This window comes from Malaclemys terrapin, chromosome 6, assembly GCF_027887155.1.
Source record: "Malaclemys terrapin pileata isolate rMalTer1 chromosome 6, rMalTer1.hap1, whole genome shotgun sequence".
Taxonomy (NCBI): domain Eukaryota; kingdom Metazoa; phylum Chordata; order Testudines; family Emydidae; genus Malaclemys; species Malaclemys terrapin.
This window is the reverse complement of record NC_071510.1, coordinates 128,549,319-128,575,389: the sequence shown is the minus strand read 5'-3', so window position 1 is coordinate 128,575,389 and position 26,071 is coordinate 128,549,319. Positions and strand designations below refer to the sequence as shown.

Sequence of the window (26,071 nt, the reverse complement as noted above, 5' to 3'; positions counted from 1 at the left end):
GAACATGTGTGCCAAAGTGAGCTGATCACCAGCGGGCTGGTTTCACACCCTCGGGGCTAACAAACCAGAGGAGAAGAGTCTGAGTGTCTGTAAGTAAGAACTTGGGGAAGACAGATTTGGGGAGACCTGGAACTGGAAGGGCTCTTGATGTCACTTTGCAAAGTGTAACTAGGCTGGTGAGAGCTAGGATGATACCTTATGTTTGTGGGCAGGGTATTGGTGTCAGGGAATTGTACCTGAGCTGCACATCACAAAGGCTCCCAAAATTACAGGGCAGGTGGTGACAGAACTTTTTATTGGTCTGGGTGGACCCCAAAAGACAGTTGTGCTATGCAGTAATGCTGCATATGGAATGTTGGGCGCATCATCTGCATTGACCTCATGTGACAGAACAAAGAAGTAACAGGGCCTATTTATATAGTGCTTATGTGACTGCACTTGGAATTATGTGAGAGTTCTGGGCACCATGGTACCAGCAGGACACTGACACATCGCAGAAAGTACAGCGAGGAGCAAGACAAGAAATCAAGGAGCTGGAGAACTGGACTCAGGAGAAAAGAGTCTAAAAGGTGGTAAATGTGTTGAATTTAAATGACGACTAAGAGTTGTGCTTGATAATGGTCTTCAGGTACGTGGAGGTTGAGCATATCAAATAATTATTTAAAGAGGTATGGAAGCAATTGGGATGACATTAAGGGAAAATGTAGGTTGAATAGAAGGGAAAATTCTCCACAGTGAGATTTATTAAGCTGGGGAATCAACTCCTGACAGATGGTGGAAGCCTCATCACTTGGATCTTTTAATTAATAGTAAATGGCAAGGGGTTTTGTAGGGGACAGTCCAGCACTGGCAAGAGATGGGGAACTGGATAATGGGTGATTTCCATCTCTTGCTGCTGGGATTCTATGAGGCTTGTGTGTGTTTTTTACATTGTTGTCCTTGTTGGCTACCATAACCATGTGTGTGTATTATACCTTGTAAATCCTATGCTTATTTAAACAAAGGGTGCTCAACCTTTTTCATTCTGATGCCTTCCCAACATACTATAAAAACTCTAGAGCCCAGTGGGAATCGTGTGTGTGTTCGAGACTCCTGGCTTCAGCCCAGTGTGTTGGGAGTGGCTCAGGGATTTAGCCCTGCGAGGCACCAGGGCCAGGGCCGGCGCTAGGCACCAGCAAAACAAGCTGGTGCTTGGGGCGGCACATTTTTAGGGGCCATGCTGCCCCTAAAAATGTGCCCTGGCCGCCCTAACTCACCTCTGCTGCTGCCGCTTGCGCGCCGCTGCTCGCCCTCCCCCCCAGGCTCTCAAACCCGGGAGGGAGGGGGAGATCCCGAGCGGCCGTGGAGGGCAAAACAGCTGATTTGCACGCCGCAGCTGCTTGGGATCTCCCCCTCCCTCCCGGGTTTGAGAGCCTGGGAGGGAGAGGGAGACCCCGAGTGGCCGCGGCGCACGCGCTGCTTCTCCCTCCCTCCTAGGCTTGAGAGCCTGGGGGGAGGAGGCAGGGCCGGGGATTTGGGGAAGGGGCGGAGTTGAGGCGGGGCCAGGGGGTGGAGTAAGAAAAAAACGGGGGGGAGGGGGGGCGGCCAAAATTGTTTTTGCTTGGGGCGGCAAAAATTCTAGAGCCGGCCCTGGGCCCTGCAGCCCCTTGAAACCAGCTTGTGGCCCCTAAACCGTTGATTTAAACCACAACGTCATTCACAGTCAATTATCTATTAGCCAATAGGTGTTATCCCAAGAGAACAATCTCCCTCACTCTCATGGGAGAGGACGTACGACAATGTTTTTACATGAGTTAGTTTTTACAGGCCCTCCCCTGGCTTGTGGACAGGTGATCGGAGTGTGGATGGGACATATAGGGCCCTATATAATCTGCATTAACAGGAACGCGGAGGGACTCAGGGACTCTGAACATTACCGAGGATTCCTGCTCTCCCTGGAGCCCCCAGCACTAGGACCGCAGCGGCAGGCAGGACGGGCTGCCCAGCTGAGCTACCTGCAGAGAGTCAGCTGCTCCTGCTGGGAGCCTCCTGATCTGCTGTGCTGTGCAGAGCTGGGGTGGGGGGGGAGGCCTAGTGTTGGGGTGTCCCCCTCCCCCTGCGGTGTCCCTGGTCTCTGAGGAGCTGGGTGTTGGCTCAGGAGTGGTTGTTGCTGGCTGCTGTGTGAACAACTGTTCAGTGCTCTGCTTAAAGAGACAGCATGCCAACACACTCCCCGCAACACACACACTGTCTGTCTGTCTGTCTCTCTCACGCTCCCCCCACTCACACACACACACTCCTCCCCCCCGCACACTCCCCGCAACACACACACTGTCTGTCTGTCTGTCTCACGCACACACTCCCCCCACTCACACACACACACTCCTCCCCCCCGCACACTCCCCGCAACACACACACTGTCTGTCTGTCTCTCTCTCTCATGCACACACGCCCCCCACTCTCACACACACACACACACACACACACACACACTCCTTCCCCCCGAACACTCCCCCAACACACACACACTTTCTCTCACACTCACACTTTTATGGACTTCTCGTATTACTGCTCAGCAATGTCAGTTTGGTCATAATACTGCGTGCCTCTTTAAAAAGTCATTTCAAATGTGCTACTTTTACCGTATACTGTATATCTGAAGGAGTTTTGTTTAAATTATAGGATTTTTTTTTGCAAAGTCAGTATTTCCCATTGCAATCCAATTCTGAACATTTTTATGCATTTATAGGAAGGCTACTTAACTGTTGTCTATGTATCAAACAATGTTGATAAACTCATAAAGATGTAATTAATTTTTTTTAAATGGAAACAAGTGAAATCAGAAAATACTGAATCCAAAAATCCACAATAATAAGGGCCTGAGATGTAGAGGAGGAGATGAAGTCAAGAGGGGGTTTATAATAGTTTCTTATTGACTCAAAGGGAAGAGCCCCCAACTACCGAGTTACTAAAACGTCTCCTGTAGCACCATCCTCCGAACTGAAATATTAGACAGTGGCAGATCTCTGGCCACCTGGTTTTTCACAAATGTCACTTTGCTGCACACCAGAGTCACTCAGAACTTCAAAGTGATAGCAGGGGCAGATCTCTGATTCTCCTGCACTAAAAGCATAGAAGCCAAAGAAAAATCTCCATGAGCTGGTTTCAATACAGAGCCTATGACACACTGCTGAGCTGTTCTAATTACATCCATTAAAGGGCATTGGCACCTTCACACAAGCCAGATCACTGTAATACAAAACACGGATAATCTGAGGTATTCATTGGCGTGTGCCTTGTGTAAAAGATTATGAAGAATTAGTGAGGTTCTAGGAACATAACCAAGATGTTTATAGTCCATCTCCATGGGGACAGACTCTACATTGCGACGTGCAGGGTTTGTTTTGTCTCATAGCAGAAATGCAAATCTGTGTAATATTCATTTAGCTCATAATTGCCCTGGTATTTCACAGTGCAAAGATGAAAGGTTAAAAAAAAAGAAAGGACTTTCAGGCTAGTGGTTTCTTCATTGGTTTGTTTCTCTTTAACCAAATTATTTGAGCTGTGAGAGAATGAAGGGAAGGTGGTAAGTTTCAAAGGGTAACTTAGTTCTGTGCAATGAGATCTGCTCTCACAACAGGGAAACCATCTGCTGTGAGCCGAAGCCAGAGAGCAAAATGCTGGAGAAAATTAAGAAAGCGCTCGCGATCAAAAACAGAACCGTCCGGGAGGCGCTGGCTGAGGCCTTGGGGACGTTCCTCCTGATGGTAAGGAAGAGAGAGACACTGTTTGTGAAAGTGCGTGCATGACTGATGCATACATTGCTGAACCTGCAGTTCACTAGAAAAATGTGCTGTTCTCATTGTGTATCCCCTTCAGTGCTTGTAGCGCTGGCAGGTTATTAATGGTTAACTCTAAGCTGTGGTTATCATGTCTGGGAGCTTTGTATGAGCCTTGAGAGTCTATCAAAATGCTCCAAGGGGAAAGAGACAAGACAGAAGGTAGCAGAGGCAGAGATCAGGAGAATCAGGAATGGAGCAGCCTGGGGATGAAATGACTCTCTTCTATGAAAAGTTTCAGAGTAGCAGCCGTGTTAGTCTGTATCTGCAAAAAGAACAGGAGGACTTGTGGCACCTTAGAGACTAACACATTTATTAGAGCATAAGCTTTCGTGGGCTACTGCATCCGAAGAAGTGGGCTGTAGTCCACGAAAGCTTATGCTCTAATAAATGTGTTAGTCTCTAAGGTGCCACAAGTACTCCTGTTCTTTCTTCTATGAAAGAACAACAAACACATAGTAAATGACACCAAGCAGCGGCTAATTATTAGCAAAAAGCTGGTTATGTCAAGGTGGCACCTGTGCTGATTCTCTCTCTACACACATAATGGAGGTCAGTATTATTATCCCCATTATACAGATGGGTAAACTGGCAGAGAAGTGAAGTGCCTTGTCCAAGAGGACAGTGAGCCAATGGCAGGATATGAGCACAGGGCTGGGGAGCAGACCTCTCGCCTTCTAATCCCGACTTTGACAATTACCACTTCTTAAAATCTTCTCCGTAAAATAGGAACAATAATATTTACCCACCTCCCAGGCATGTTGGGGGTTAATTAACATTTGTAAAAACCCATTGAAGCTAGAACACATTATCTGATCATTTTAGTTATTGTAATTAAAGCAAACTGGGAATTAGCCTCGGGTTGCATTATCCTAGCAAATGTTGATCTCCAGATCATACAAAATCTCCCCCCTTGTTGTTGATCATGCCTGGTTTTGGTATTACTTCCTACACACACTGACTGACAGTAGAAGCAGGTACAGGCCTTTAGTATGAGACCCACCTGTTTTCCAGCTAGATTTCTTCCTAAATAGTGACAAAATGTCTTTCAATGTATGTATTTAATGGTATCCTACCATGAGATGGCCTGAGTTTCTCAGGCATGCAATTGCTAATATATGCAAAAATGCTGTTATTATTCTTATGCATTTGTATTGTGAAAGACTCGAAAGGCCCAGTCTAGTTCAGGTCCTCATTGTGGTGAGTGTTGGACAGACACAGGTGAATATGACCATTGCTCTAAAGAACTCCAGCAGCTGTACATGCAGATTTGATGTACATGCACTTAGATTGCAAGCGCTGTCTCTGTTATGGTTATACAATGCCTCTCTCAGTGCAATCCTGGCCTTGCAATATGGTAAAAATATGAATAGTAATTACGATTGGGTAGCTGCACATGCCTGTGACTCTTTATACATTTGCCTGGCTGTTTGCATGCATAAACATCTCGTGTTTGCTTGCAGTGGCGGCGATTGCATGTGCAAACCCACACCAGTATACGCCTAACTCATTAAAATTCGGCCATATACATGTGTAGTTCTTCACTAGGAGCTCAGCAAACAACTTTCTTCTTTCATGGCTTCTATTTTAGTTTTAAAAATAAGAGAGAGAAAAAGTGGACCCTAAGTGTAAAAAGGGACTTGCATTGACCCAGTGTGCTGCATTCTGGGGCAACCCAGCAGAGCTGGAGTTAATTAACCTGACTCTGGCTGATCCCAAAGGTAAAATACAAAATGATGATATTTTGGAGCAGTGCCTGGTGATGCAGTAGATGGGATTTTGAGCCTTGCATCTACTTTACTAGACAGGAAGGCAAGGATCTTTCTCAGTGGTTTTGCCTAATTGGAGCCAGGACTCCATACACTGGAGGGTAGGGATAGGGTCCAGAGTGACCTAGACAAATTGGAGGATTGGGCCAAAAGAAATCTGATGAGGTTCAACAAGGACAAGGGCAGAGTCCTGCACTTAGGACGGAAGAATCCCATGTACTGCTACAGGCTGGGAACCAACTTTCTAAGCAGCTGTTCTGCAGAAAAGGACCTGGGGATTACAGTGGATGAGAAGCTGGATATGAGTCAGCAGTGTGCCCTTGTTGCCAAGAAGACCAACAGCATATTGGACTGTATTAGTAGGAGCATTGTCAGCAGATTGAGGGACATGATTATTCCCCTCTATTCGGCACTGCTGAGCCACACCTGGAGTATTGTGTCCAGTTTTGGGCCCCCCACTACAGAAGGGATGTGGACAAATTGGAAAGAGTCCAGTGGAGGAAAATGATTAGGGGGCTGGGGCACATGACTTACGAGGAGGGGCTGAGGGAACTGGGGTTATTTAGTCTGCAGAAGAGAAGAGTGAGGGGGGATTTGACAGCTGTTTTCAACTACCTGAAGGGTGGTTCCATAGAGGATGGAGCTAGGCTGTTCTCAGTGGTGGCAGATGACAGAACAAGAAGCAATGGTCTCAAGTTGCAGTGGGGGAAGTCTAGGTTGGATATTAGGAAACACTATTTCACTAGGACAACAAGGATTCTGGTGGCATCTTAAAGACTAACAGATTTATTTGGGCATAAGCTTTTGTGAGTAAAAAACCTCATTTCTTCAAATGCATCTGAAGAAGTGAGGTTTTTTTACCCATGAAAGCTTATGCCCAAATAAATCTGTTAGCCTTTAAGGTGCCACCGGACTCCTTGTTAGTCTGTATCCACAAAAACAACACGGCTACCTCCTGATATTTCACTAGGAGGGTGTTGAAGCACTGGAATGGGTTACCTAGGGAGGAGGTAGAATCTCCATCCTTAGAGGTTTTTAAGGCCCGGCTTGACAAAGCCCTGGCTAGGATGATTTACTTGGTGTTGGTCCTGCTTTGAGCAGGGGGTTGGACTAGATGACTCCCTGAGGTCTCTTCCAACCATGATATTCTATGATTCTTGTCAACTAGGAGATGTGAGAGGGACCCACAGGCATTTTGGAGATCAACATCTTCTCAACCTGTAACCATCTTGACTTAGAATCTTCCTCCTTAAGAAATGGAGTAGACAGATGAACGAGGTGGCCCTGTGGGATACTGCACATTGGCCCCTCCCATTAGGAGCTGGGCAGCAAACACTTTATCACTGTAGCCTTCACGGACACACCCTTGCAGCATCCGCCCTTCCCTGTAATATGTCTGTCACGGAGAAGGATTGGCAATGTGCAGTGCAGCATCTTCTAGGATTCTTGTTACCATTTGTTTGCATTACAGTATCTCCAGGCAGCACCGGGCCCCAGCATGCCAGGCACTGCCCAAACACATATTACATGCAGTCCCTGCCCTGAAGAGCTGACAGCCTGAATTAGAGCAAGCCACACAATAAGTGGGCATAATGGACATTAGAGGGGAGGCCAGGAGCAGCAGGAATAATGAGGGGTTCCAAGGCAAATTAATACTTTAGAATATAAATAAATACCATCAAAATCCCCACGATCCATGTGCCTAGGCATCTGCAATTGGAACAATCCCCTTCTGTACCCTGCAGACCCTTAGTGAGCCAATGCCATGGACTGGGTCCATGATGTGCATCAGGGTCTGTGACTAATATACAGTGACTTAGTGGGCTCTTCACCTCCTTAGCAGGATGCCGGTTGCAGGGCACACTTGCCCTCTAGTGCCCCCTCCTGGCCTAGTGTGGTGCTGCAGGCACATCCTACCTCAGTTTCCCTTCCATCAGGGCTCCTTAAGAGGCCCACACAGTCCAAAAGGATCCAAGAGAAAATTCCCCTGCTGGGATAAACTTGAAATTTCATAGCCCTCCTCTTTTGGGCCTGTGTTTCTCCATGTGCTTCTATCCCTTTTCTCTCTAGGAGCACCTCCCTGCAACTGGGCCCTGACGGACCCTTTCAGGCTCAGATGCTCATTATTCAATTAACTGTCTAGCAAGGCAAGTTCCCCTTAAATTAGCTTGCCACCGGTAGCCTGGCCCTGGACTCTCCTTAAAGGGGCCAGCAATCAGGCGACAGTGTCCTTACAATGCACTCGCCTTACTCAGTGTATTATGGAAAGGGATTCACCAGCTGAATCAGGAGGAGCAGGTTCATTAGAAAGGAGAAAGCTTCTGCTTGCCTGCAAATAGCTGGGTAATGATCAGGTGTGACTGGAAGCGAAACAACCCATGAAGAACTGGGATGGTCTAAGAGAACTTCAGGGAACTGCTTTACTGTTTGCTGTAGTGTGGCAGTGATTCTTTTACCAGGCGCTTCGAGAACAGTAGAGCCACTGAGGACCATGATGTGATTCACTGTGTGATGGCACTGACCACTCCAATGAAGGCAAGGAAATTCATGGAGAAAACTCACAATAAGTCCAGAGTAAAGAAAAGTCACATTTCTCTGGTAGCTCACTCTGCTGACTAACAGAAATATAATTGCATTGCCAACTGACTCTAAAGGACGTGTGTCCTGGTCACTTCTGTTGACTGTTGGCCTAATAAAATATCACTAAGTGATGGAAAGAGTCATTGACTTCAATGGGCTTTGGATCAGGGCCTGACAGCAAAGGGCCTCGTTAGCTCCTGAGGGCCAGGGAACAGCAAGAGAGAAAGAAAGAGAAGTTTATAAAAACAACATATTTGTCACAGATCTGGGATTAGAGTTTTATCTGAGCAGCCTTAGCACACATCCTTCAAGTATTGAGTTTGGTCCAGCCGACAGGAGGAGCAGTGAAAAAGAAATCCTTTCCTGAGAGCACAGAAAGCAAATGTATAAAGATACTGAGATTGAGCTTGATAGTGATGGGGAGGGGGGGGAGGGATAGCTCTGTGGTTTGAGCATTGGCCTGCTTAAACCCAGGGTTATGAGTTCAATCCTTGAGGGAGCCATTTAGGGATCTGGGGCAAAAATCTGTCTGGGGATTGGTCCTGCTTTGAGCAGGGGGTTGGACTAGATGACCTCCTGAGGTCCCTTCCAACCCTGATATTCTACAATTCTATAATCAAACCCAGGGCCTGTTACAAATCTGTTCCAGATCCCATCCCAGGTCTCTGAGTTTGTCTAAAACACACACGTGTGGATGTGACTTTGAGGTAGCTGTAGCTTTCCAAATGCAACACTGAGGCGATCGACACACAAATGCATACAATCTGCCCATGGATCATTGGAGAAATTCCTGTGGGTTTGGGTCCGTTTATGTAAAATTGCTGATCCCTGGCTTTTCCCTCTGTTCCCTCCCCACCCCCCACCCCCCACTATATCCCCATTTAGGCTTCCCACTGACTCACCTTTGGAAAAAAAGGTGCTCTGAAATGAGCTAGAAACGAGCTGTGAAAAGGATTTCTAGAGGGTGGTGAGCTGTCCTGCCTGCCAGCAGCCATAGCAAACTGTGTGACGTATGACTCTTTTTCTCTGCATCAGTTCTTTGGTATAGGTGGTGTTGCTCAGGTGATATTAGGAAAAGGAGAATTTGGGAAGTATCTGAGCATCAACTTGGCATTTGGAATTGGCGTGACTATGGGGATTCATGCAGCCGGCGGCATCTCTGGTGAGTAGGACAGCAATGAAATGTGCTAGTACCACGGATTATGGTGTTGTGCATCCTGTAGTGGCCAACTGTCCAGCCCCATGAGCAATGGCAGATTCCCCTAGGGACACTGGATATATCCTAGTGGGTGGCATGCAGGAAGCTCATTGGAGTCTGTATAAGTGAGCCAGAGGTACAGCCGAATGGTTGGGTTGCCTCCTTTACTCTTCTGGGCCTGATCCTGCAAAGCACTGAGCACCCTCAGCTCTGGGGCACTTGATGGGAGATGCTCAGTACCTCCTGGGAAAAGGAATTGGTGCTTTGCTATCCAAGCAGTGCAGGCCACACCCCAGCGAGTGAATGGCTGAGGGGAGAGCCTTGTAACACACCTGGGTGCTGAGAGCCTGGAAAGTGGAAATGTTGAGTGGAGGAGGTTCCATTCCTCTAGGAGCAGCGTGCAGCAAGGAGCCTCAGCGCTGAAATCTCCACCTGTACATGGCTCTCCGCTTCTGCGCAGATGGCCCTGTGGTTCTCCTGCATCTGCCCAGAGCTCTGGGATTCCTTGATCTAGAGATGGTCCCACATGTTCATTCCAGGATGGTGCTGGAGGGTGTGTGGCGAACTCCACTCTCAAAGCAGCGTTTGGGGAAAACTTAGCGAACCACAGAGTTTCCCTCCCACAACGAGAGGCCATCTCACCCCACGGTGATTGGAAGCCAGAAAACATTTCCATGTTGCCCAGTTTAAAATGCTTCTGGATGTTTAAAGTGACACCATCCCTGGCAGGCAGTCCCTAGAGAAACGAAGGGATGGCAACAAGGAGACAAAAAGATTAAGGAACATATAAAGGAGCATTGTTGCATCTGCCAGAACTTTTGTCTGTGGACACAAAGAGAGCACAACATATGCCTCAGGGCACTCCTGATGCAGGCTGCCCTGTGCCCAGCTTCGGAGCTGGAGCGGCCCGATACGGCATCCAGCACTTCAAGTGGGGGGAGGGATAGCTCAGTGGTTAAACCCAGGGTTGTGAGTTCAATCCTTGAGGGAGCCATTTAGGGATCTGGGGCAAAAATCTGTCTGGAGATTGGTCCTGCTTTGAGCAGGGGGTTGAACTAGATGACCTCCTGAGGTCCCTTCCAACCCTGATATTCTATGATTCTATGAACTTCGGTGCATAGCGCACCTCTGGCACAAGGGTCCTCCCAGCGCTGATGCCAATGGGGATCGGTGCAAGTCTGTGGAGCAGGTCCAGAGGAGCCTCAATCTGGTGTGCTCCACTTGCGGTATTCTGGGTCTCCTAATAAACATGGAAAAATCCATGTTAATGCTGGTTCAACACAGAATTTATCAGTTCTCGACTCCATGCGAGCCAGGGCCTTCCTGCTGGAAGTGCGCTTTCAAGCCATGTAGGACTTGATCGGCCTCATAGAATATCAGGGGCTGTAAGGGACCTCAGGAGGTCATCTAGTCCAACCCCCTGCTCAAAGCAGGATCAATCCCCAACTAAATCATCCCAGCCAGGGCTTTGTCAAGCCTGACCTTAAAAACCTCTAAGGAAGGAGATTCCACCTCCTCCCTTGGTAACACATTCCAGTGCTTCACCACCCTCCTAGTGAAAAAGTTTTTCCTAATATCCAACCTAAACCTCCCGCACTGCAACTTGAGACCATTACTCCTTGTTCTGTCATCTGGTACCACTGAGAACAGTCTAGATCCATCCTCTTTGGAACCCCCTTTCAGGTATTTGAAAGCAGCTATCAAATCCCCCCTCATTCTTCTCTTCTACAGACTAAACAATCCCAGTTCCCTCAGCCTCTTCTCATAAGTCATGTGCTCCAGCCCCCTAATCATTTTTGTTGCCCTCCGCTGGACTCTTTCCAATTTTTCCACATCCTTCTTGTAGTGTGGGGCCCAAAACTGGATACAGTACTCCAGATGAGGCCTCACCAATGTCGAATAGAGGGGAACGATCACGTCCCTCGATCTGCTGGCAATGCGTCTACTTATACAGCCCAAAAAGCCGTTAGCCTTCTTGGCAACAAGGGCACACTGTCGACTCATATCCAGCTTCTCGTTCACTGTAACCCCTAGGTCCTTTTCTGCAGAACTACTGCTTAGCCATTCGGTCCCTAGTCTGTAGCAGTGCATGGGATTCTTCTGTCCTAAGTGCAGGACTCTGGACTTGTCCTTGTTGAACCTCATCAGGTTTCTTTTGGCCCAATCCTCTAATTTGTCTAGGTCCCTCTGTATCCTATCCCTACCCTCCAGCATATCTACCACTCCTCCCAGTTTAGTGTCATCTGCAAACTTGCTGAGAGTGCAGTCCATGCCATCCTCCAGATCAGTGGTCCCCAACTTTTTTGTGGCCAGTAGCACATTCATGTTTTCAGAAGAGTGTGGCGGGTGCCAACAATTTTTCAAGGCTTATTTTGTATTTGTACTTTAAATAATACGAAAAACATCATATTTAATATTACATACTATATGAATCCATAAGATAAAAAAGGTAATTTTACATGTAAAAGGTATTAATTAAATTATTCGGCAATTACTCTTTCACCTTACCATGTGAATTTGCTCTTTTTTTATCTACCTGTAAGAAAAATTAAGGAGTTTTTACAAAATAAATATCAGAAACAGTTTTCATCTTATTTATTTTAAAAAAGTAAAACATTGTTGAACTGCTGGTCCAAATATATTTATTATTCTTATTTTAACGTAGATAGCCAGTTATGGTTAATTAAAAATATTCTTTGTATTGTTACTTGTATCTGGATTTCAATAAACAAACAAACAAATATGAAAAAAAGTTAAACACAAGTTAATCATACGCGCTCATCGGCACTTAATGGAAAATAGTTATCATTAATTCACATGGTTTTTTTAATAAAGTCAGTGTGATTTTTGGCACTGCATTTCTTCAGCCAGTTTTTCGTAATTGGGAGAGTAGGATGATATTCCAGTTCGTAAGCAATCGTCAAGATGGGCATCTGTATGCCGAGATCTGTATTTTGATTTTATGATGTTCATTGTTGAAAACAGAATTTCGCATAGATAAGTGGAACCGAAATAAGATTTTATTTTGTATGCTACATTTTTTAAGGCAGGAAACTTTTTTCAGTTTCCAAAAGTTTTCATCTGTTGCACAGGATTTTAGAACAATATCATTTTGAAGGTCCAAAATCTCCAGTTCCACGTCTTCTGTTCTTACTTGAATGAGTCTCACAATTCATGTAGCCATTTCTGTTACTTCTATTTGGCAAGTAAAAGGATTCACAAGAAAGGCAACTACAGGCTCAGTGATGGTGAACTGGTGAAATCTCTTTTCAAATTGTTCCAGAAGTGTTTGAATGTGGATAACAAATGATGATGGGTTAAAATCACTGTCACATACCATTTTCTTTATACTTGGGAAATGTACGAGAGACTTGGTCTTCATATGTGACATCCACAAGATCAGTTTTGCTTTGAATGATTTTACAGAACCTATCATTTGAACCATGTTTGTCTTTTCCCTGGAGCTCAAGATTTAAAATGTTCAATTTGTCAGTGATGTCGGCAAGAAAAGCCAAGTCCATTAACCAGTTGGAGTCTTCTAGTTGCTCGAAGTTCTGATTTGTGGACTTAAGAAATTCTTTGATCTCTTCAATTAGGCTTAAAAAACGTGCAAGAACTTTACCTTTGCTCCGCCATCGTACTTTTGTGTGCAAGATAATATCAGATTGTTTATCATCAACATCTTCCAACAGGGCCTTAAAAAGTCGGTGTTGCAAAGCTTTAGCTCGAATAGAGTTAATTATTTTAATAATGACATTCATGACGTGTTGAAAAGAAAGAACTTTGACGCACAAAGCTTCTTGGTGGATAATGCAATGATAAGACATAAAGTTCGGAAAGGATTCTTTCTTCTTACAGAGTGCAATGAATCCATTGGCGCTGCCCATCATTGCTGGTGCCCCTTCAGTGGTGATCACAGACAGCTTGTGTAGTGGCATACTAATTGATGTTGCATATGATTTGAATAAATTATAGATGTCCTCACCCTTTGTTCGCCCTTTTGTAGGCAATACTTTTAGTAACTCTTATGGTGAAGTCACTAAATACCATCCTCACCATAACTGCCAACTGCACTGGATCCAATATATCTGTCAACTCATCGAATTGCAGTGAAAACCAGTCACATATTTCCAAGTCATCCTTTAGCTGAGTTTGCATGTCGCTTGAAATTGCATGTATCCTCCTCGTAACTGTGTTGTCTGAAAACTGCAAGTCTTGTATTGCCGACAAAATCTCACCCTTGTTAGGAAATCCTTGAAACAGGCAATCATCACCAGTCAAAAATGCTTCCTTCAACAATTCACCATCTTGAAAGGGTTTTCTCTTCTTTGCGTGCAGATGAGCAATTTTAAAGGAAGCAATAGTAGCACCTTTAGACTTTACCGCTTGTCTAGTGAAAACAGATTGCTGGGCAGATAGGTTTGATTTGAGTTGATTAATTTTCTTCTTTCTCAACTCAGATTTAAGTGGATGGCTAATGTCAAAAGAGCCGTGATTAGTTTGGAAATGGCGTTTGACATTATGTTTTTTCAGCAGTGCAACAGCACCCCCGCACAATAAACGAACACATTTCCCTTTATTTTCAATAAAACAATAGGATTCTTCGTACTCTGCATTGAAATAATACGTATGTTGTCTTTTATTTGAACCACTCATTTGGTGGCAAAATGTTAAAAAAATAATAAATCGCAAAGCACAATAAACAGCAGTATCAGTGCAGCAGAAGAATACTCGCATACAGGGCAGGCTCCAGGCACCAGTGGAGCAAGCATGTGCCTAGGGCAGCACATGCTACGGGGCGGCATTCCATCCATTCTTGGGACGGCAGAGTCGGAGCGGTGATTTATTTATTATTTTTTTGGCGGCAGTTCTGGGCAACGCAGAGAGAAGCCGGAGAGAAGCCGCGAGGACAGAGAACACCGGTGCCTGCAGCCCCGGAGTACTCTGTCCCCGGCAGGCGCGGGGCCACGGCTTCTCTCCCCTGCTTGTCTTGTAGGCGGCCGCACATAAATGCCCCGCCGGGCACCATGGCGCCTGCGGGCACCGCGTTGGGGACCACTGCTCCAGATCATTAATGAAGATATTGAACAAAACCGGCCCCAGGACTGACCCTTGGGGCACTTCGCTTGAAACCGGCTGCCAACTAGACATGGAGCCATTGATCACTACCCGTTGAGCCAGACGATCTAGCCAGCTTTCTATCCACCTTATAGTCCATTCATCCAGCCCATACTTCTTTAACTTGCCGGCAAGAATACTGTGGGAGACAGTATCAAAAGCTTTGCTAAAGTCAAGGAATAACACGTCTGCTGCTTTCCCCTCATCCACAGAGCCAGTTATCTCATCATAGAAGGCAATTAGGTTAGTCAGGCATGACTTGCCCTTGGTGAATCCATGCTGACTGTTCCTTTGGGTATAACTGTAATCTAAGGAATGATTAATAACAGTGTGAACACGCTTCCCAAAGCAGAGCTAAGCTGAAGACCTTTCTGGCAGGTTATTGCTCAGATATAGTGTGTTCTTGCCTTTTTGGCTTTGCTCCTCAGCCCTTCAGCTATGGCTCTCACTTGGAAATCCCAGGGCTTGTCATCCCCTCTGTAAGGGCTTGTTTCAGCCCCGCGGCGCCTCCTGCTGGTCGTCCTTGGGAATTAGCTCATTTTCCAGCCAGGAGCACCCCCTGCAGGCTGGTGATCTGCCTTACTGCTCTCTGGCCCCCACGTCCCTCCCAGGACCCCGGTGCCCCTTCACTGGGTTTCTATCCCCCTTGCAGAACCCCTCAGTCTCAGGGTCTCCCCCCCCAGGGGACCCCCCACCCACTAACCCCACCTCGCCTCAGTGTACGGCTACTGCCAGTCACCATCTAGCCCCACTCCCTGGGGCAGACTGCAGTACATGCCACTCATCACAGGCAAGGTTGGGCTGGACCTGCTGCCTCTCTCTATAGTTGGGTGCCCCTCTGCAGCTCCGGTATTGGTCTTAGGCCCTCAGCTAGGGCCACAGCCTGGGGGTTTTTCAGGCTGGAGCTCCTCAGCGCCTCTAGCCTTCCCCCAGCCCTGCTCCACTCCCAGTACCCTGCTCAGCTCCCCTGCCGCCAGGCCCTTCTCTCTCTACAAGCAGCGAGAGACTGTCTTCTTGAGCTCCAGGCTCAAGCCTTTATAGGGCCAGCTGGGCCCTGATTGGGGCGTGGCCCCTGCTGAGCCTGCCTCCCACTCAGCCTGGGCGGTTCTCCCAGCCCTCCAGCCCTCTCCCCGGGCTGGTTCCAACCCTGTCAGGGCTGGAGTGGGTAGCCACCCCGCTTAGGGTGACCAGATGTCCCAATTATATAGGGACAGTCCTGATATTTGGGGCTTTTTCTCATATAGGCTCCTATTAACCCCCCGCCCTCTGATTTTTCACACTTGCTGTCTGGTCACCCTAACCCCACTACACCCTCCCTGTACCTCAACCTTTTACTTTAAAACCAGACGTAGGGCCTGATTTTAGAACCTGCAGCTCCCACTGACTTTAGGGGAGGTTAGTCTGTGTTGCCCTGCTTAGGGTCAGGCCCTCCGTGCTTGTCATCATGTAACTTATGGCTGCAGGGGAAAGTGGAACAGCACCGGGACTGTAGAGCAGAGATGCTCAGCCAGTGTGTTACTTCTCAGAACCCAGCATGGAGCTGTGATGGGGCCTGATTTACCATCACCCGGCACCTTGTGTCCTCATTTACACCTGTGGAGCACGATAGCAAGTGGGTGTAAGTGCTACTGTTGTGATTTGTTTTACAAGGTGCAGGGCATGAATCAGGGCCCAGCGAGCCCATAGGTCTGTTCCCTGCTGCACTCACTGTGCCGGAAACAAATGGCAACTTAGCAACGCATGGGAGAACATAGATTCATAGATTCATAGATTCTAGGACTGGAAGGGACCTCGAGAGGTCATCGAGTCCAGTCCCCTGCCCGCATGGCAGGACCAAATACTGCCTAGACCATCCCTAATAGACATTTATCTAACCTACTCTTAAATATCTCCAGAGACGGAGATTCCACAACCTCCCTAGGCAATTTGTTCCAGTGTTTAACCACCCTGACAGTTAGGAACTTTTTCCTAATGTCCAATCTAGACCTCCCTTGCTGCAGTTTAAACCCATTGTTTCTGGTTCTATCCTTAGAGGCTAAGGTGAACAAGTTCTCTCCCTCCTCCTTATGACACCCTTTTATATACCTGAAAACTGCTATCATGTCCCCTCTCAGTCTTCTCTTTTCCAAACTAAACAAACCCAATTCTTTCAGCCTTCCTTCATAGGTCATGTTCTCAAGACCTTTAATCATTCTTGTTGCTCTTCTTTGGACCCTTTCCAGTTTCTCCACATCTTTTTTAAAATGCGGCGCCCAGAACTGGACACAATACTCCAGCTGAGGCCTAACCAGAGCAGAGTAGAGCGGAAGAATGACTTCTCGTGTCTTGCTCACAACACACCTGTTAATGCATCCCAGAATCATGTTTGCTTTTTTTGCAACAGCATCACACTGTTGACTCATATTTAGCTTGTGGTCCACTATAACCCCTAGATCCCTTTCTGCCGTACTCCTTCCTAGACAGTCTTTTCCCATTCTGTATGTGTGAAATTGATTTTTCCTTCCTAAGTGGAGCACTTTGCATTTGTCTTTGTTAAACTTCATCCTGTTTAACTCAGACCATTTCTCCAATGTGTCCAGATCATTTTGAATTATGACCCTGTCCTCCAAAGTAGTTGCAATCCCTCCCAGTTTGGTATCATCCGCAAACTTAATAAGCGTACTTTCTATGCCAATATCTAAGTCGTTGATGAAGATATTGAACAGAGCCGGTCCCAAAACAGACCCCTGCGGTACCCCACTCGTTACGCCTTTCCAGCAGGATTGGGAACCATTAATAACAACTCTCTGAGTACGATTATCCAGCCAGTTATGCACCCACCTTATAGTAGCCCCATCTAATTTGTATTTGCCTAGTTTATCGATAAGAATATCATGCGAGACCGTATCAAATGCCTTACTAAAGTCTAGGTATACCACATCCACCGCTTCACCCTTATCCACAAGGCTCGTTATCCTATCAAAGAAAGCTATCAGATTGGTTTGACATGATTTGTTCTTCACAAATCCATGCTGGCTATTCCCTATCACCTTACCACCTTCCAAGTGTTGGCAGACGATTTCCTTAATTACTTGCTCCATTATCTTCCCTGGCACAGAAGTTAAACTAACTGGTCTGTAGTTACCTGGGTTGTTTTTATTTCCCTTTTTATAGATGGGCACTATATTTGCCCTTTTCCAGTCTTCTGGAATCTCTCCCGTCTCCCATGACTTTCCAAAGATAATAGCTAGAGGCTCAGATACCTCCTCTATTAGCTCCTTGAGTATTCTAGGATGCATTTCATCAGCTCCCTGATGCGTGGGATGGAGCAATGAACTAACTCACTGGCAGCACAGGAGCTGGGACACTGGTGATCTCTTCCATGCCAATGGTAGCATTTTGCACTTGCTCTCCGCAGGTGCAAATGACGACACAAGGTGCAAGGCACCGGAGAATCAGACCTGCTCGGGGCACCCCTGCTATTTCCTGGAGCGGCTGGCTCACCTGCTCCAGCATGGAGGGGACTTGTCTGCAGTGGATATAAGCTTCTGAATTCTTGGCACTTGGTGTTTTGGGAGCAGGAGCCTAGTCTCAGTGTTGACCATCAACTATGGGGCTTTAGAGTTGTTGCACTGCCACAGACATGTTATTTAGGAAGCAGATGTAATGTGTATATAAATACGTGTGTGTGTGTTTGTATTTATCCATATATATGTATGTTTTTAAACAGGAGCTCATATGAATGCCTCAATAAGCTTCACACACTGCGTCTTAGGAAATCTTCCCTGGAGAAAGCTGCCAGCTTACATAATCGGCCAGTTCCTGGGCTCCTTCTTGGCAGCATCCCTAGTGTTCTGCATGTACTACGGTATGGCTGCTTTTCCAACGTTATGGGAATTGCTGGGAATGGATTGGTTCACTTGCTGCTCCTGATCCACTGAACCGATGAGTCTTCTGCAGCTCCCAGTGAGGGATGTGAATCCTGCGGCTCTCCCTGTAGGGACTCAGTCCCTGCAAAGCTGAGTGTGAATTTGATCCCAGGCGGTAACTGCACTATTATGTTTGTCCTTGAGTATATTCCTGCCTATATTAGATCTCTAGAAGGTGAGCGCTCTTATCTGCCTCGGGATCTCTGTTCATAATCAAATAGACAACTCAATGCTATCCCCTCCCACCCACCTCCAGCAAGCCCCTGACAAGAGAGATGGGCTTTGCACTGCGACCAAAAGAGTTGGGCTTATTCAGACCACCTTAAGGATCAAATCCCAGTGTGCTCAGCTGAGAATTCCTGGCAGCAGCTTCCAGACAGCGAAGTCTTGGGACCATTAATTTGAGTCCTCCACTACCTCATCAACTGTTGTGTCTTGGGGGAGAGGGCCATCTCTTGGCTAGCCACATAGGATATGTCTGCACTGCAGTGTAAGCCCAGGGTTGGTAGAACTGAAGTTAGCAGGCCCTGGGTTGTTAACCTAGGGCTTGAGCGTCTATATTCATTTGTAACCCCAAGTTAGGAAGTGTTGAGCCCCAGAACCTAATCTGGGGTTCCAGCATTTACACTGGATACTGCGAGCCTGAGTCCAACCACCCATATCCCAGACTTCCTAGTGCCCTCCCCAAATATGGCTGTTCAGTCTTTTGTTCATGGTGCAACATGGGAAAACATGACTGTCCATCAAACTTGACTATGCAGAAGACAAAGAAAATCAGCATGTGGGATACTTTTGGTGGACTCCCAGAGCATGAGTTCAGTGGGGCTGTATCTATACTGCAAAGCAATAGGCCATGGACTCTGGGTCCCAACTTGACTCATGCTCGAACTCTCCACCACCAGGGGGTTGTGGGACTCTGGGTTAGCACAATTTGTGTGTAGACAGAAGGAGGGTTAGGCTTGAGCCTGAGTTCAAACCTGGGCTTACACTGCAGTGCTGCCCTACCCATATAGCCTTATAGATCATAGCCAATAGCTTGAAGTGCACCCAGGAAGGCAATGCATTTGCTGGAAAGCAGGTGTCCTGTAGTCCCATTGCCTAAAGCTGCCTAGTGGTCAGGCAGCTGCATTCTGAGGCAGCCGATGCTTTCAAAGGTCTGCAAGTGCCACCCCAAGTGTAGTATGTTGCAGGCAGGCCTACTAGGAGTCCCAGGGGCTGAGGTTACTGTGGTGAGGTCTGGATCCCAAAGGGAGAGGTGCAGACTTAGCAAAGGAGGCAGGCGGATATGGCCTGCTTTTAAAAACTACTGAGCAGCTGCAGCTGCTGTTGACCTCCACTGGTAGGGTTACCATACGTCCGGATTTTCCCGGACATGTCCTGCTTTTTGGGCCTCAAATCCCCGTCCGGGGGGAAATCCCAAAAAGCCGGACATGTCCGGGAAAATCGGGACATGCGAGGCCGGCGATGCTGGGCCGGGGGCTGGGCCGGCGATGCTGGGCTGGGGCTGGGGGCCGGGCCGGCGATGCTGGGCTGGGGGCCGGGGGCCGGGGCCGGGGCCGGGCCGGCGATGCTGGGCTGGGGGCCGGGGGCCGGGGCCGGGCTGGCGGTGCTGGGCCGGGGGCCGGGGGTGCTCGGCCGGGTGCTGGCCCGGGGCCGGCAACCGAGGGCCCGAGCCGACCCAGGCTGGAGACACCGGGGGGGCCAGACTAGGCCGCGCCTCCTCCCCCCACAGCCCCCCTTACCTGCTTCAGGCTTCCCGCGAATCAAATGTTCGTGGGAAGCAGGGGAGGGGGCGGAGTTGGAGCGGGGACTTTGGGGAAGGGGTGGAGGTGGGGCGTGGGCGTGGCTGGGGGCGGGGCCCCGTGGAGTGTCCCCTTTTTGGACACTCAAAATATGGTAGCCCTATCCACTGGGGTGGGGTGCGGTGCGGTGGGGTGGGGGGGCTCAGCCCCACTGAAAGTCTGGACAAGAAGGGACTGGCATTTATTTTTCTGCCAGCAATTCCCAGGAGGGGGAGCTGCTACGGGCCAGCTCAGGCATGTCTGAAAAATCTGTGGGGGAGCAGAGAAGCAGCCTCTGTTCTTCCCAACAGGCCCCAGTGCTTTCCTCACCAGTACCTGCAGAGTTCACATCCAAGCCTCTGCTTGTCAGTGGGGGCTGGGAGCCTGTGGACATAATAAAGTTCTGCTGGGCAAAGTCTCAGGGAGACAAGATATCGATGAACTCATTTCCTGGGAAAGGAGTGGTTGCTTGGCCACGTCTCTTTCCCCCCCTCCACTCTGTCTTGTGCCTGTCCTGACTGCAATCAATGTGTTTGCATTTAGTCAGGGTGGGGCCATCCTGCTGTCCCTCCTCAGCTTGCCCTCATGCCTCATCACCACAGTCTGAGGGCTCCTGTGTGGGCCAGCGTCAGCAGCAGGGTTAACCCCATGTCTCCCCTTTCTCCTAGATGCGCTGTGTGAATACTCGGATGGACACTTCATTGTGACGGGACCTAACGGCACAGCTGGGATCTTCGCCACCTACCCTGCTCCGTATATGACTCTGCTGGGAGGATTTGTAAATGAGGTCAGTACTCAGGATTTCTCTGCCATGTCACTGTTGTGTTCGGAGCACAGCTGTGGTCACAGCTGCCTGGCTTGGTGACTAGGTGCTGTTGCAGGTTTAATGCAGAGAGCTGTTATTGTTAAGCAGCAGTAGCACGCTCAGCCCTGTAGAAGACACATCAACTGCCCTGATGAGCGTACAGTGGAGGATGTTTGGCTACGGCACAGCGGGCTGAATTTAAAGGTGACGAGCTGAAGTACTGTGGCTTAATTGGCAGATGGATGCACGGAAACAGAGCACAGAGGAGGGTTGGTTGGAGCCTTAGTATGGGGGAGTGAACGATCAGTACCGAAGCAGAGCTCCGTTTGGAGCGCATTTGTCTGTTCCAACAGGTGACTGCTCTGTAAGGCACTTGGTTGCTACTGAGAATGTTTCAAGCTTTTTACAGTTTTTTGTTTGGTTTCTTTCAAAAATTATTTCCATGGTCCATCACCGTTGAAAGGTACCCAGGGTTAGGAGAGCATCAGCACCCACTCACACTCCGTGGCAGTGAGGGAAGGGCAGACACATATGGGGCTTCTCTGCTCCCTGTGCATCACGGAGGGGTCTCTGAGCCAGCTCCGAATAGGCTGGTGGAGAGAGTTGTTAGGGAAAGGCTGATCTTGTGACTTCAGCCCCATGGCGGAGCAGCATAGAGAGAATTAGGTGCCTGGAATGAGGCTCCTAGGGTCGACCCCGATGGGGTGAAGTCTGGAGGATGAGCTCTCCATGTGCTGCACATTTATGACTAACTTCCCCCCCTTCTCACTCTTCATTCTTTTAGCGTGTGGCTCCTAAAATGGTGGCTTCTGGCTGTGGGAATATTGGTGGGTTGTTTTTGCTCATTGCTAGCAGTCAGGCTGTTGCTTGGTTGTATGTTAATTTCCATGAAGCCATCAACTCTGGCATTGTGAGTAAATCCTCTGCTGCTGGCGGAGAGGGCAGAGATGTGCTCTGGAATGGTGATTGTGTCTAGGATTACCTGAGGGTTTAGGCCCTGCTTGAGTCCATGGGAGTTACGGGAGCACTTCTCGGGCTCAGATCCTAAAGGCCTTTAACCCTCTGTTCATGGAGTGACATGCAGAACATCATTCCTTCCTTCAACATTGTGTCTGCTGTGATGAAATTACTGTTTGCACCGTCTCCACTGGGCTGTGCAGTAATTTGGCAGCACTGTAGCAGTCCTGCTTTACAGGGGCGTTACTCACCTTGCTGGCATGTGGAATCCATGTAAACTATGTTCTTCTATTGTTTGTGATTCATCTGCTGTTAGCAGTTCTTTTGCTGTGGACCCCACTCCAGGTTTCTTGTTGAACACTCCCTATTTGTTTATTTCCAAACATAAGGCAAAATTCATGTCTCATATATCTGGGTGAAGGAGCCTCTTTGGGGTTCATCAGGACCATAACTTGGGTTGCTGTTTCCCTGCTCTGTGACCCCACTTCTCTGTGTGGGTGCAGCATCTTCACCGTGCTATGGCCAGAACTACTTGCCAACATTCTAATTCAAGGCAGAGACCCCTGCCCTGCCAGGAACTGGTCAGAGAGGCTCTGTGAGTTTGGCTGCAATCCTGGTGACTGTGAGGGTGAGTGCATCTTCCCAAGACATGTTTTGCTTGCACTAGTCCAGGAGGTGAGAATCACAAGCCTTCCTCAGAACCCAAATACTCTGGCCATGGAGCACGGTTCAGCTGTCAAACAATCAGCATGACTGCAGTCCACCTTAAAAACCCTTCCCTGGTTCTCTGTGTAGGGATCCAGGCAAGCCTGACCTGTGGGGGACAGCAGCCGGAAAGCCACTTCACAGTGCAGTTTGCTCCCTCTTCCACTCCCCAGGGCACTGCAGGGTATGAGCTCCTGCCTGATTGAGGGATGGGAGGGGGTGGAGGTGGCATTGTCATGCCATCCACCTTGCAGAGCGTGTGGGTTAGTTACTGATCATCTGGGCTCTGGTGCTGTGGAACCCTCCTGTACGTAGGGTTCTGGGCCCAGAGTTCATGTCTGCACAGTTCCAGCAGGAGCTGTCCCAACGGCGGGAGCAGAGAGAACCTGGGGGGCCAATAGGGGAGCAGAAGGAGCCAGAGCTCCACTGATCCTTGTAAGATTTGTCATTTGGGGGCCAAACCTGCTCCTTCTTCCACATGGGGAACAGCTTGATTGAGGAGGGACAGAGGCTGTAGAGCCCTCTAATCCATTCTCCAGCCAACGCAGGACCAATTCCCTCCAGCTCCCTAATTATTGCTAGTGTGTCATCTGGTCTAATATGAAATGTCTCTAAGCTATTCCTTGGTTTCATCCCATAGCTTCTAGTTACAATCGCCTCCCTTGTCCCCACCGTGCCTGTGGAGCAGGAGGATCTGGGTTCTGTCCTGCTGAAGTTCTGAGTGGCCATGGTGTGTAACATAGTGACAGCTGTAGAGTCTCCAGGTGTCCCCAGATTTGTTCTGTCTTCTAGGCAATGTAGAGTATATCGCTGCTGGGGAAGAAGATGAATGAGAGTGAGAGCTCCCAGTAGCGACAAGTCTTCAGCTCCCATTGATGTGTGTGTGGAATGGCCGCAAAAGGCAGAACCTTACTATCTATGGGCAAATTCTCACAAAGTGGGGAGGGACAAATGCAGTCATCTCCAACAGAATCCTGGCCCAGGATGGCTGGGATGCTGGAGGGCTAGAAATGGGAGCTTTTTTTCCATCAGAAAGTGGGGAGTCACAGCTTCCCCACTGGGCGCAGATCCCCTGAGTCTTGCCCCGGAAGGGGCTGACATAATGCATTGAAAGTCATAACACTTTTACATCTAGAAAAGCTATTTGGGCTCATTGTTACAGGTTTTTATGGCTCCCTCTGAGTCTGGTACAAGTGGACTCAGAATAACTAAGATACTTTGGTTGAGAGGTGGAGGGACATGACTAATAGTTTATATAGACACACTTACACACGTATAATTATGTTAGTGGCTATTGTACTGTGGACACACTCATTTGGAATGGGGCAAGATCCTCTGTTTGTTCCACATAGGCTGGCTGTGACGAGATACTAACAACTTCTGGTTACTCTCAACCTTGGCCAGATTCAAAATGGTGACCTGGAGGTGAAATGCTTCACAATCCATCTAGTCCATGGATAATGTATCTTTTCAAATTGTCAGTCAACCAGGATGAGGGTGGTCTAGCCTAGAAACTGGAGCGGCCAGCATGCCTAGTGATCAGAGTGGGCATGAGTAGTCCAGAGCCAAAGCCAAGGGTCAAACGAGAGGGTAGGAACTGGATACCAGAGCCAGGATCAAGCCAGAGTCAGTAGTCAGAACCCAGGGTCGAACTGGAGGGAACATGGGATCAAGGAGGGGATCAAGGAGGGGTTCAAGGCAGGAGCAGCAGGAACCGGGTAACACAGGAGCATGCACCCGTATGCATGTTGAGAAGCCAGTGAGCTGCTGCGGCTGCTGGCTTAAGAGCCGGCCTGCTGGGCCCCTGCAGCTAATCAGGTGACATGGCTAATCAAGCAGCTGCTGCAGGTCAGTTGTCCTGACAAGGTTGCCTAGAGATTAGCTCTGCTGCAGGTCCTGATTCCTGACTCTGGGCTCTGCTCCTTTCACATGTTCCAGTGACGCCTTTTGGCCTTGACATGCACTTCTGTACTGACCTGTGCTTTCTCCCGATCCCACAGTTCCTGGCCACAGCCGTGCTCATGTTGTGCATTCTTGCCATCTATGACAAGAAGAATAATGGAGCCCTAGAGGGCACTCAGCCTGTGATCACTGGGCTCCTGGTGTTAGTGATCGGCATGACAATGGGAATAAACACTGGATATGCAATAAACCCCTCCAGGGACCTGCCTCCAAGGATCTTTACTGCAATAGCAGGCTGGGGAACTGAAGTCTTTAGGTAGGTTACCTTCTCTCCTTTTACACTGTACTGATCACAAATATGTGACCTGAAAAATGTGCTAATACAAGGTAAACTCTATTAACCCTTATTTAAAAAGCACTTAAAGGGAGAAACTAATCTCTGACCAGCTGGAATCCCAGTATGCAAGTTGGTTCCCTACTCCAGTGGGAACGCTGCTCTTTCATATGCCACAACATTCACCCAGCATTCTGACTGGCTGGCACAGAATCTTGGTCCAATTCTGATTGCTTTGTCTAACGTATTTTAAAATAGTAGCTAAGGGTGAGCCATCAAATAATCAAAACACATTTCAACAGCACTGGGATCTACTTGTAGTGGATTTGGATATAGGCAAATGCCATTCACCGTGAGATTAAGTGAGAGTCACACATTGCTTCAATGTATGACAGCATGCAGACTGCAATTCCCATTACAGCAAAGATGGTCGTGTGGGTAAGCAAAGGACTCAGACCTGGTTTCTACTACTCATGCTGAAATAGGTTTCCTGTGTGACCTTGGGAAAGGCATTGGCCGTCTCTCTTTCTGATTCCGTCTGTAAAATGTTGATAATACCTGCAGACCTCAACGGCTATTCTGAGCCTTAATTCATCTAGGGTCTGATCCAAAGTCTACTGAAATCCAGGAGAATCTTTCCATTGATTTTTGAATTGAGCCCTTTAAGTCTTTGAGATCCTCAGACAGAAAGCTCTATAAATGTGCAAAATAATAACATAGCTCACCTCCCTCCAGTATGAATGCATTCTGTGGGGAAAAATAACTTTGCTAGATTAGAACTTGACTCTGTAGCAAAGACAAACTTAGCTTACCTAGGGTAGAATATGACAGCAAAGCAAATGTTCTGATTCACCAGAAACCTGTCCTGTCTTTTCTTTTAGGGCTGGAGATTATTGGTGGTGGGTCCCACTTGTAGCGCCAACACTGGGAAGTCTTGCTGGTGCCTTAGCCTACAAACTCCTAATTGACTTTCACAATCAGACTGCACTGGAAGGCGGAGATGAGAAAGGAAAGGACGATTTGCAGACTAACAGTGTGTGATGTCCAAGTGTTGCTAGGACAAAGCTGGAAAGGAAAGTTCAATCAGCCACGACTTCATCACTGGATCAAGTGTTCAACCCTGCCTTCATTGAGCTTTTGTTTTCACACCACTAATTAAACAACACTCAATAACTCAGTGGATAATGTCCAAGGGA

General features: G+C 48.0%; 1 protein-coding gene across 3 annotated transcripts; it reads left to right on the top strand.

The window, feature by feature from the left end:
- Positions 1 to 26,071, top strand: LOC128839378 (aquaporin-7-like). Of its 3 annotated transcripts, XM_054032324.1 has the most exons (7): positions 1 to 89; positions 3,620 to 3,746; positions 9,203 to 9,329; positions 18,193 to 18,330; positions 20,841 to 20,959; positions 24,640 to 24,857; positions 25,757 to 26,071. In XM_054032324.1, the coding sequence occupies exons 2-7, from the start codon at positions 3,657 to 3,659 to the stop codon at positions 25,914 to 25,916; spliced, it is 852 nt and encodes a 283-aa protein (XP_053888299.1). In that variant the 5' UTR covers positions 1 to 89; positions 3,620 to 3,656; the 3' UTR covers positions 25,917 to 26,071. The 3 variants fall into 3 exon arrangements, with proteins under 3 accessions (XP_053888299.1, XP_053888300.1, XP_053888298.1); XM_054032323.1 differs by lacking the exon at positions 1 to 89 and having other exon boundaries at positions 3,461 to 3,746; XM_054032325.1 differs by lacking the exons at positions 1 to 89; positions 25,757 to 26,071 and having other exon boundaries at positions 3,456 to 3,746; positions 24,640 to 24,861.